General features: G+C 37.1%; 1 protein-coding gene across 2 annotated transcripts in view; it reads left to right on the forward strand.

The window, feature by feature from the left end:
- The window catches only part of CCDC150 (coiled-coil domain containing 150), a 74,724-nt gene that overhangs the window by 53,180 nt on the left and 8,786 nt on the right, over positions 1-12,758 (forward strand). For both annotated transcript variants that reach the window (XM_088793954.1, XM_088793955.1), the window contains 5 exons: positions 1,914-2,042; positions 2,912-3,081; positions 4,229-4,322; positions 5,733-5,902; positions 7,017-7,143. In XM_088793954.1, coding sequence (XP_088650080.1) covers positions 1,914-2,042; positions 2,912-3,081; positions 4,229-4,322; positions 5,733-5,902; positions 7,017-7,143 — 690 coding nt within the window. The remainder of the gene's footprint in view (positions 1-1,913; positions 2,043-2,911; positions 3,082-4,228; positions 4,323-5,732; positions 5,903-7,016; positions 7,144-12,758) is intronic.

Here is a 12,758-nt window from a genome sequence, read left to right on the forward strand (position 1 = left end):
GGAGAAAATATTTGCAAATCTCATATCTGATAAAAGCCATGGCTCCAGAATATATTCAGAACTCATTAAGACAGAACTCTGAAACAAAGGGCAAAGTATTTGAACAGATAGTTCACTGAAAAAGATATATGGATGTAAGTATGTACTTAAATAGATGTTAAACATCAATCATTAGGGAAATGCAAATTAAATGTAAATTAAAACCACAATGAGATACTACCACACACCTACTAGAATATCTAAAATTGAAAAATTGATCGTACCAAGTGTTAGGATGTGGCGCACCTGGAACTCTCATACACTTCTGAAGGGAATGTAAAATGGTATAACCACACTGGAAATTAGTCTTTCTTTAAAAGTGAAACATACTACTACCATATGACCCAGCCATTTGACTCCGTAAATACCTACCAAAGGTAAATGAAAGCATATGTCTATCAGAGACTTATACACAACTGTTCACAACAACTCTATTTGTAATAGTGTAAAGCAGGAAATGAATCATGTGTCCAGGAGGTGAACTGTGATGTACCATATAATACAATATTGTTCAGTAACAGAAAGGAATTAACTATTGGTATATGCAAAAAATTGAATGAACCTCAAAATGATTATGCTGAGTGAAAGAAGCCATTCAAATAAGAGATTATACAATATGATTCCATTTATATAAAATTCTAGAAATTAAAATTATTGTGACAGAAAACAGATCAGTGGTTGCGTTGGGTGGAGGTATAGGAACAGGGAGAGAGAAGGGGAATAGATTACAAAAAGGCATAAGGGAAATTTTGGGATGATGAACATGTCATTATCTTGATTATTGTTTCAAGCGTTTTTATACATGTCAAAATTGTACACTTTAAATATATATATAGCTTATTGTACATCAGTTATACTTCAGTAAAGCTATTAAAAGAATAATGTGAATATTATGTCTACAGAAGTTATACTAAAATATTTAAAATAACACTCTTGAAATGGCAAAACTATGGAGATAGAGAACAAATTAGTTGTTAAATCAGGAATGGATTCGGGGAGGGGATGAATACAAAGAAGCAGCAAATACAAAGAATATAAGTGAATTCTTTTGTAGTGATGGAGTAGTTCTGTATCTTGATGGTGGTGGTCACACAAATAACGTGCATGAGATCCAGTTGCATAGACCTATGTGCATGTACACACACACAGAGATGAATGTAGCTTTAAAAAGTGGCGAAACCAGAGTAAGCTCTGTAGTCTGGTTAATCTAGTTAGTAGCAATATACCAAAGTTTCCCGGTTTTGATGTTGAGCCCTCAGCAATGTAAGATGCTGTCACCATTAGAAGCAGGATGACGAGTACATGGGACTCTTTGAACTAGTTTTGCAACATCCTGTGAGTTTGTAATTATTTCAAAATAAAATGTTTTTTAAAGAGTAATATTTAAAATAGTATGAAGATCATTTAAAATGATTGTGTAGATAGCCTAAACGTGTTTCAGGGATATAAAATATACTTCCGATTAGGATTCATTCTTCTGTGACTCTGTTTTCGTGACACTATTAGGTACTTACTTATCTTTGCTTTTATTATATTTGTGCATTTATATTATATTTTTAAACTTCATGATAATCAATTTCTCTCCCACTTTATATGTTATGTTCACCGTCTTATCTCCCTTTGCTCTTATTCTGTACTACCTTCATGGAAATTGACATATATTAGGTTTGCCCATGTTTATTCACACAAATTCATTTTTGCTTTGTAGTTTTCTTTAAAGGGAAAAGCAGCTAATGAAGCTGGTTTTATTTATAATAGATAAGCATATTTAATTAAACATTTTAAGTTTGGTGTCTAACTTCCTGTGTCTTTTTCTAATTACTGATTTATTGAGCTTTGGAAAAGTCATTTATCGTTCCTTTTTTTCTACTAAGGTAAAATCCATTCTTGAAAAGAATGAAGAGGAGCTCTCACAAGCCGTGAGGTGTCGTGATACAGCCCTGAAAGAGAGTCAGAAGTTGAAAGGGGACCTCGAGGCTTTAGAGGACAGAGAGAACAAGAAGGTAAGGCATTGGTCCTTTCTGAACATCTGTTACTGGGGAGTGGTGCTTACGAAATCTTTCCTAAGCCATATTCATTTCTTGTTATCTTTAGTAAGAATAAGGACTGATCTAATGAAAATATCTCTTTGGAAGAGCTTTAAAATCTCTTCCTTAAATATACATAATTTAACTCCCAATTTTTTTTCAACTTCCTGTCTTAAAATAATCAAAAGTCCTAATTTTTTCTGTTGAAACACATCTGACCTTGGTAATAACCTGCCTACTTATGCTTTATTAACGTGATATTAACTGCTATAATTTCACGTTAAATTAAACCACTAAATGCTTTTTACCTACCAGTGCCTGTGCTTAGAGAAAACAGGTCACATCTCAGACTTCTCCTTGACAGGAGGTGCTAGGTGTTGTCTCTCTGAAGAGGGCTGTGAGTTATGTCATGCTTCAGCAGCTTCCTCTTTCTCTTACGGTCTTTATTCCTGAGATCATCCTGATGGGTTTCAGATGTGTTCTCCTCGTCTGCCCCCATCAGTAAGATAGCTGACCAGGGCCAGAGCAGGCTAGCCTGGGACCACTTCTAGACCCAAGAAATGGTTGATCCTCATGTTTCCAGTTACTACGTATATGTGCTGTGACATGACAATAGTTGGGGAGCACTGCAGAGTTCTCCATAGGATCCATGGGATCTGGGGTCTAGTTTTCTTTTTCTCAAAGTCACAATAACTTAAGGAACAAAATAAAATATACTTTAATTATTTCTCTTAGCATTCTACCATGCCTGCCTTCCATACTCTTTCCAAGAAGTAATGGGACTCACCAGCAGCAGAATAACCAAAAAAAATCAAATATCTTTGTCTGGTTTCATTTCCTATTAGGTGGGAAACTTTCAGCGACAGTTGGCAGAAGCTAAAGAAGACAACTGCAAAGTTACAATCATGTTGGAGAATGTGCTGGCTTCTCACAGTAAGATGCAAGGTGCTCTGGAAAAAGTACAAATAGAGCTTGGGCGGAGGGATTCAGAGATTGCAGGCCTCAAGAAAGAAAGGTACTGGAGTTTTGTTTTTCTGCCTTTGTAAGTACTTGTGTTTTTCTGCTGCACTGTAGTAAGGAGCCATGTGCAGTCAAGAAACCAAGTCTCTCTATATTGTTTCATTTGTGAAAATCTAGTAAAATGGTGTTTAAAGAACTAGTTTAAAGTTAGGGAAAATCTGGAATTAGAAATTAATATGATTTCCAAAAATTCTAATTTCCCATATTTTATAATGATGTAAAGGAGTCTGTATTCTAGAAATTCTTATCATATACTGTTATTTCACCCCTGCTGTTTTCTGTACCATTTAAACCTGCCCTTGGGTCAGGTTTACCATTACAGAGTAGTAATTGTCTGTAATAGTAATTACTATTACAGAATAGTAATTGTCAAGATAATTGAAGGTAAGTGCCTACATTAGTTTGAATTATCAATTTATGAGTGTCCTATTTAAAGATTAATAATTACTTTGGATGAATCATTCTGAGAACTACTTCTAGCCATGTTTTGTAAATATTCAAATGTTTCAAAAATTATGTAAGAGTTTTCCTTTTTGGTGAATGAACAAAGGTCTGAGTTTAATAAGGCCTCTAAAATATATTGTAATGTGTATGTTAGTGGTGCATATTGCCTCTGTGAGAGAACAAGTGAGTTTTATATTCTTCATTGTGCTTATCTTTATTTTTTTTTTTACATATTATGAATGTGTATTCTAAACTTAAAAAATTCAAGGGGATGGTATTAAAAATATTGTTTACCATTCACAGTAAAATTCAAGGTAGCTGCTGTATTTAAAAGCAAAAATCTGAACAGCAAGCCAATTCATGTACAGGTGATATATTTTTGTACTGCTGATACATATTTATAAAATATATGTATAATAAAATTACCAGCCTGTAAGTTAGTTATATAGTTTCATGTATCAAGCCAAACTGAATCATAGTGGGACAAGTTTTGAATCCATTGGAGCCTTAATTTCTTAACCTAAAGCCGAGGCTACTAATTGTCATCTTCCAACGCACAGACACTCTGAGTGTCCATAGCCTACCTACTATGTGTGCTATCTGAGCTTCTTGGAAGAAGGGTGCCCTGTAACTCCCAGTGGTATCATTCCTACATGGTTCTTTTCTATAGTCACTCTTTCTGTGCTTTCCATTTCTAGGGCTCTAAATCAGCAGAGGGTGCAGAAGCTGGAAGCGGAAGTGGACCAGTGGCAGGCCAGAATGCTTGTCGTGGATGCACAGCACAACAGTGAGGTAGAGGCCAGGGTTTTATAGGTGATAACATTCATATTTTTTGTTTTATTGGGATGTTGCTATGTTGGAAAAACGGAGTAAAACAGTCAGGTAAATTTCTTTTTCCTTCAAGTCTGAGTTTTGGACAGTGACATATTTACAAACGGGAAAAGGGTCTACAGTCTTACAGGAAGTCATTTATTGGGATCAAAATTATGCAATTCTCTTTGTCTTATATGGTTCACATTCTTTTCATTCATTAATGCATAAATGATTGCAGAAGTTAAAGGGCTTGGAGAATAACTTACACCCTCAGTCAGAGTGCTCCCACTACTTATAAGGTGACACATACTCTCATGTGTGCTCACAGGTGTATGCACACAGGAATATGTATCTACACATAATACACATGGGCAGTTTATATAAATAAGCTTTTTCTGGAAGGATATACAAGGAATAGTTGCCAGTTCTTATCTCTCTAGGCAATGAGATCAAAGGCCATAGGATCAGGAAAGATAATTTAACTACTTTAAAAATTTTTTAATTAGAGGGCCGGCCCGGTGACTCAGGCGGTTAGAGCTCTGTGCTCCTAACTCCAAAGGCTGCCAGTTTGATTCCCACATGGGCCAGTGGGCTCTCAACCACAAGGTTGCCGGTTCAATTCCTCGAGTCCCGTAAGAGATGGTGGGCTCTGTCCCCTGCAACTAAGATTGAACACGGCACCTTGAGCTGAGCTGCCGCTGAGCTCCCGGATGGCTCAGTTGGTTGGAGCATGTCCTCTCAACCACAAGGTTGCCGGTTCGACTCCTGCAAGGGATGGTGGGCTCTGCCCCCTGCAACTAGCAACGGCAACTGGACCTGGAGCTGAGCTGCGCCCTCCACAACTAAGACTGGAAGGACAACAACTTAAAGCTGAACAGCACCCTCCACAACTGAGATTGAAAGGACAACAACTTGACTTGGAAAAAAAAAAAGGCCTGGAAACACACAGTGTTCCCCAATAAAGTCCTGTTTCCCTTCCCCAATTAAAAAAAAAAAAAAAAAAAGATTGAAAGGACAACAATTTGACTTGGAAAAAAGTCCTGGAAGTACACACTGTTCCCCAATGAAGTCCTGTTCCCCTTCCCCAATAAAATCTTTTTTTTTTTTTTTTAATTTTTTTTAATTAGAATAAAGTTGGCTCTATTTTCCAAAGCTCTCTAGTGACCATCGTGGCACACCCTTCACATTGCCTTCGAAGAGTCTCCAAATCAATGTCCATAGTAAGTTCGCACATCCTTGTATGTATTCCAGGCATCTGGAATCTCTGGTTGTGACTCCAACTAATTATTGTTTCAGTGGCACTTGATGATACAGGGTCAGGAGTGAATAAACAGTATTATAGACATCTTGCATCTGTTACAGTGGAATTAAAAACCCTCTTTCTTTCAGATGGAGCCTCTACAAAAATCTCTAGATGTGGCTAGAGAAGACAACAGGAAACTGGCTATGAGCCTGGAGCAGGCTCTCCAGACAAATAATCATCTGCAAACAAAGCTTGACCAAGTCCAAGAGAAACTGGAAAACAAAGAACTTGAACGACAGAATTTGGAAACCTTCAAGTAAGGGCAGTATAGTCACAGTGAAACTAGGGAAGAGCCTCTGGGAGAGTAAGTTTGGCTCATTCACATAAACCAGTTAAACGCTTTTCTCCTCCTTTGAACTAGTTCTCCCAGCAGATCCATGTTAAGGAGGCAGGCGCAGTTGAGCAGCAACAGACACTACCTGGCTGGGGGGGCATGCTCATTTTCCGCTCCTCCCTCGTCTAGTATCAAGCTTCTGCACATGAAAGTTAAACCAAAATTTAAAGATTATTGGTTGGAAGGGACACTTGCATATTTCGTCCAAGCCTTTTCTTTTAAAAGCTTATGTGTCCTTTACAAGTATGACTTGGAAAAGGGATAACAGGAGCCGGGATGGGTTATTCCCATCTAGGAGTGGAACAACTCCGTCTAAGCAGAGGCTAAACCATTCAAATGGCTTTCAGTTTGGGCCTGAGATTAGTTAGGTCAAACCATCAAGTTCAAGTCAAGCCACTCAAGTTTTGTCTTAAACTATATCTAGGTAAATATGATTTAGATATTAGTGACATTCCATGAAAATTTATACCCAAGGAAAATGCAATGTACACATACATCTTTATTGCTTTCGGGTAGTGAACATATTGACATATGAGATAGGCACCATGTTTCCCCAAAAATAAGACCTAACTGGAAAATAATCCCTAGCATGATTTTTCAGGATGACATCCCCTGAACATAAGCCCTACTCCATCTTTTGGAGCAAAAATTAATATAAGACCCGGTCTTATTTTCGGGGAAACACTGTATAAGTTAAAGCAGAGAAGGTATTTTTTGGATTTGTGATCTGTGCAAATTTTAAATTCTGATGAAATGTTGTTGGCTCAAGACTATTTATTAATGGTTAAAACAAAAATATGTGTTTCACTCTTTTGGTTGGATCTCTATATTGAATGATTTTTTTCAAATGCTACAGGTAATGCTTTTGTTAGTTCTGTCAGTGAGCTCCAGCTCAGTGAGGCTCGCCTGGGGGGACTGATCCACTTCTCTTTTGTAAATCACATACCTTCTGGGAAGTTGCACATTCCCCTCCAGGTCTTTCTTACCTTCTAAGATAATTTCTAAAGGTGATTTATCTTTGTCTTTTTTAAAACAGAGAACGGATGACAGAGGAATCCAAAATGGAAGCAGAACTGCATACTGAACGCATAGAAGCTCTAAGAAAGCAGTTTCAAACGGAGAGAGACACTGCAAAGAAAGCAGCACAACGGGAAATGGCTCAGGTATGGAGTCAAGTGACAAAAAAGTTTCTCTCTAAGCTGAATGCTTTTAAGAGGAGAACCAGCTAAAGGATGCAGTTATTCTTTGGCTCTTTTAATCCCTCTTGACCAACAAGCCAGATGCAGTCAAGCCATCTCTGTGCAGTTTATAAACGGACACACACAAAAAACCAGTTTCTGATACACAGTTCTCTGTCCAATGAAGGAAGCCTTGATGAGAGCTTTTCCACTGGAGAGTGATAACCAGGTAAGAGAGAGGGATAGCATCCATCATGCATTTACCTTCTCCTGAGAGGCACATATAAAAGCAGTAGAAAATATATGGTCCATGCTCTGGGGTATGCTAAATGACACTTGTTTAATTGTGATCTCCACTCTTTACATGAGACAAATAGGGAAAACATCAGAGCACCTTCCTTGGACAGCTAGAGGCTGTGTATAATTTTGAAGGAATTTAAAGTTAGGGAAATTTTAGGCTGGTTGGGTGATAGAAGAGAAACGGAAGCTAGATTGAGACTGACAGGGCTGGGATGCCCAATGTAAAAGGACAAGCCAAGCTTAGTTACAAAAATGAATAGGACATGTGAGCAAATGAAAAGGATTTGCCTCTCTTGATAAGAGCAGAGACCTGGGGAAATGTCTGAGAAAGAGTGGCTAGCATATAGATGGGACCAGAGTTAGCCTTGACTACCTGCAGGTTGGATGTGAACTATCAGGCAAAAGTGGAACACAATAGGTTTCTGAGAAGCGAGGCGGTGGATGGAGGTAATGATGTAAGCACATTTTAGGAAGGCTGGTCTGGCAGCAGTGGAGAGAAACTGGAGACATGGAGGCTCAAGAGAACTAGGGCAGTTGCTTCGGGCTTTAGATGATTAGACCAAATAAAGTAGTTTTGTTGAAAATAGAGAATAAGTAAATCAAAAAGCCATTTTAACAGAAATATCAGACAAACACTAAATGTATCATGAGGAAAGGGGGAGAGGGATTAAAATAACTCTTAGACTTGGGGTAGTTGGTCTGTATTTTGTCAAATTTGGTGCATTTAGCAATTGCAATTTACAGAGACCATTCACAAAATTGAATTCAGCTATTTGTAGAGTGCTTTGTAAATTGCAAAGCACTATATAAATATTAAAAATGTTATAAAAACCGTTGTCACCCCAATACATTTTTTTTTAATGTTATAAAAAGAAAATTCTGAGGGAAACAAAAAGGTACACTGAAATTAAAGGTACTTTTAATCAGAGATAGTTGTTCAAAATACTTAAATTGAAACCCTTTTAACAAGGATCAGTGAAAATTGTGAACTTGTGAGACTAGGAGAACACAGAGTGACCTCAGTGAGCAGTTAGCAGGGAAGGTCTAGAGCACACTGCATAAGCCCCAGCTCTACCTCTTATTAGCAATGCGCTAATTTACTATCTGTGCAAATGGCTTAAGAGTCAGTTTCCTTAATCACAAGATGGAAATCATAACTACTTTCCAGGTTTCTTTTGATGGATAATTGGAAAATACACGTAAAGTAATTATCACATTGCCTGAACATAAGTACAAAGTAAGTGATAGTTGTTAGGGCTTAGATAGTTTTAGGCAAAGCTGTGATTGAGGTTATTGGTGGAAAAATCTAACTTAGGGGATGTCAAGGGTGTATCAGGTGGATTACCTAACCAGTGTTAATCAGATGATTCCTGATGTGTTTAAGTTTCCATTTCTGGGAGAGCCAAAACTGTAATTAAGTCTTGGTTTGATAACCACCAATCTGTTGTCTGTATCTATCACTTTTTGTTTGTTTTAATTTGTTACTTTTTTGCTTTGTATTCCACATATGAATGAAATCATAGTTTTCTCCTTTCCTGTCTTATTTATCTCACTTAGCTTAATAACCTCAAGATCCATCTATGTTGTCCCAAATGGCGACATTTCATCTTTTTTATGGCCAAATAGTATCCCATTGTCTATATGTACCACTTCTTCTTTATCCATTCATTCATTGATGAACACTTAGGTTGTTTCCATATGTTAGCTATTGTAAATAATGTAGTGAATATAGGGATATATATCTTTTGAATTAGTGTTTTCATTTCCTTCGGATAAATACCCAGAAGAGGAATTTCTAGGTCATATGGTAATTCCGTTTTTAAGTTTTTGAGGAAACTCTATAGAGTTTTCCATAGTGGTGGTACCAATTTACAACCTCAACAATAGTGCACATGGGTCCCTTTAATCAACATTCTCTCCGACTCTTGTTATTTCTTGTGTTTTTGATAGTAGCCATTCTAACAGATGTGAGTTAATGTATCATGGTGGGTTTGACTTGCATTTCCCTAATACTTAGTGACGTTAAACATCTTTTCATGTGCTTGTTGGCCATCTGTATGTCTTAGAAAACTGTTCAGATCCTCTGCCCAGTTTTCATTGGATTATTTGGTTTTTGTTGAGTTGTATGAGTTCTTTATGTACTTTGTATATTAACCACTTGTAGAATGTATCATTTTGCAAATAATTCTTCCCGTTTGGTTGGTGCTTTTTTGTTTTGCTGATGGTTTCCTTTGTTATGCAGAAGCTTTTTCATTTGATTTAGTCCCATTTGCTTATTGTTGTTCTTGTTTCCCTTGCCTTTGGAGTCAAAATCACAAAAACACCACTGAAACCAAGATCCAGAAGTTTAGTGCCTGTGTTTTCTTCTATGTATTTTATTGTTTAAGGTCTTACATTCAAATCTTTAAGCCATTTTGAGTTATAATAATTTTTATGTATGGTGTAAGGTAGCAGTCAAGTTTCATTCTATTACATATGGCTGTCAAGTTTTCCCAACACCATTTTTTGAAGAGCCTTTCCTTTCTCCATTGTATATTCTTGGCTCCTTTGTTATGAATTTGTTGCCCATGTATTTGTAGGTTTATTTCTGGGCTCTCAATTCTGTTCCATTGGTTTGTGTGTGTTTTTCTGCCCATGCCTTACTATTTCTAGTACAGTGTATAGTACAGTTTGAAATCGGAGAGTGTGATACCCCCATGTGTTCTTTTTCTTAGATTGCTTTGGCAATTTTGGGTCTTTTGTGGTTCCATACAAATTCGAGGATTTTTGTTCTATTTCTGTGAAAAATATAAACCTGTGTTCAGTAGTTAATGTTTCAGTATTGATCTCAGTATAATTTTAAAGTTTCACGTTACCAAAAAAGGTTTTGGAAACTTTTAAGTAGACATACGATAAAGAATAAATTATTATTGAGAAGTTCATTTACAAACTTTTACATCTATTTAATTCACTTGTTCTTAACAGTTATGTTTAGATTACTCATGAAAATCTCATGAGACATTAAACAGCTAACCATCTTTCTTACTGACAAATTCTGTATGAGATAACATGAACTAATTTGACTTTTCATAAACCTAGGTAGAATAAAAATATATTTAATTCTGATAACTCTGAAGACATGCCTGTTTTAATTAAACAAACTTAAACTAGCTGTTATTTACCAAGGATTATCCTAGATCCCATGAACTTGAAAAACATTTGGGTTAGTTTCTATATTTCTGAGAGTATACTTGATTTATATAAGTGCTTATTTTTTTTAAGTCAATTAAACAGAGCTCTTTACAAATTAATTTTGTCAATGCCATCCAGAGGTAGAATAAGAGTCAGACATTTATAACATACATACATAGACACAATTAGAGATAAGTTTTCATTTAAAAATTTTAGCTATGAGAGGTAAATACAAACTCACTAGTTTATAAAATAATAGCTGGATCCAAATTGTGTTTCTGGCAGATGGAATAAGTTAAGGTTACCTGCTCAGATAGCTAAAGCTTGTTACTAATTTGTGAAAGACACTTTTAAGATTTTTCCTTAGGCCTATTTTCAAAATAGTCTTTAATTATTTTGTTTTTGTTTCTTTTCTCCTTCTGATAAGAATTACCTTGGTTCCTGGAGAAGACCAGGTAGAATATTTATATCTCAAAAGGCACAAAGAATGCAGGTTCCACCCTGAAGGACTTTTGTTCCCTAAGTCCAGACCTTTTCCAATATCTGCAGGCCTTTTGAGATGAATATAGGGATGTATTGGGATTGGTAAAAAGGATAAGTGGGCTTTGAATTGTGTCTAGAGCTGAGTTTCTGTTCTTGTAAACACTAAATTTGTAAGACAAGTACACTTGTTTTAATTTCCCAAAGGATTGGGTTGCAACCTGATATGGAGACTGATCTATCCAACTATATTATCTTCAGTTTGCTGCTTTATATCGGGAGAAGATAGTCAACAAAGATGGAAGTCAAAAGATTCCTATGTTCTAGATTTAGAGCTGTGTTTCTTTGAAATGTTTGAGTAAATCCTTCCACAAAGGTCTTCAGAATGTTTTTTTCTTTCCCTCTGGGTACATAGTTTAATTTTAGCTTAGAGGAGAAGGCCTAAAAAAAACACTCCTATCAGGTTCCAATTCAGACCATAGATCTATTTAAAAAAAAAAAAAATCAAAAAACTTTCAAATATATTGCCAAATATCAGTCAGGGCAAACAGTTAATATTCCTGGCAGTACTGAACAACCCCATAAACACAGGAGATATACCCAAAGAGGGTGCAAAAGATACCACTCCCCCAAAATCCAGAGCCACTCCCAAAGATAACCAAAAGAAAAGACTTAGACAATTCCCCTGAGAGCTGGCAAGTCAGTCGGACCCTAGCAGCAAACAGGATGCAACCCCCATTTCTGCCTGGCCATGTTTTTGGGGCCCCCAACCTGACGGTTGCCAAGCCATATTCTAAAGACACAAAACCAGATAGACAAGTAGGCAGTAGCTTTCCCTGGGTGAGAAAAGATTAACAACCAATGGATACCTGAGAGCAAATTCATAAGTCACTAGTCAAAGATCTAATTCTTACAGACGTTTTTTGCCTGCCTGCCAATCTGAAATTTGGAAAGAAGGGACAATGTGAAAGTTTACCTTCTTCTCTCAACCAGGCACTACAGATAGAGATATGAGAAAGCTGACTTCACTAAGAATTCTCAACCTTTGCCAGTGTCTGCCAGTTTCCCCAGGATCCTGACCGTAGGCTCTGGAGTGTGTGGGATGTCCCAGTGGGTCTCAACCTGGTCACCAGAAACTGTAGAGAAGGAAAAATAATTTTTCTTCTACCCTTTATGGTGCTAGGCTGAGACCCCTTTTTCTCTAGGGCACCTTGTAAACGGATAAACTTATCTAGGTTAAAAGTTCTCCACTGTGGCCACTGGAATTCAAAATTATCTTTGGTAAGATTAACCTGTTTGTTCAGCCATAAAACAAAATTTTATTCACCCGAGGCCTCACACTGGACCCAAGTCCAGCTTAAATCAGACCTAGTCCAACCCTGTACCCAGTGTGGTTTTTAAGTTAGACCAAGTCCAATTTTGGCCAGTTTTCAGACACAGTCCAGAAAAATAAATGCTCAAACAAAATCTGACAGCTCATCAGGCAAAAGCTGCAGTGCTAGGTTCTGCGAGGGACTTACCTGTGACCTCCAGATGCATCAAGAAAGCAGGACACTCACGGGGCACCTTTGTCCGGTTACTCAGCTCCCGGGGGCTACTAGGGTCTCCTTTGGTTCCTTGTTCTGATACCAGACTGTTAAAAGATAAAC

This window comes from Rhinolophus sinicus, chromosome 17, assembly GCF_057876585.1.
Source record: "Rhinolophus sinicus isolate RSI-liver-muscle chromosome 17, RSI-T2T, whole genome shotgun sequence".
Taxonomy (NCBI): domain Eukaryota; kingdom Metazoa; phylum Chordata; class Mammalia; order Chiroptera; family Rhinolophidae; genus Rhinolophus; species Rhinolophus sinicus.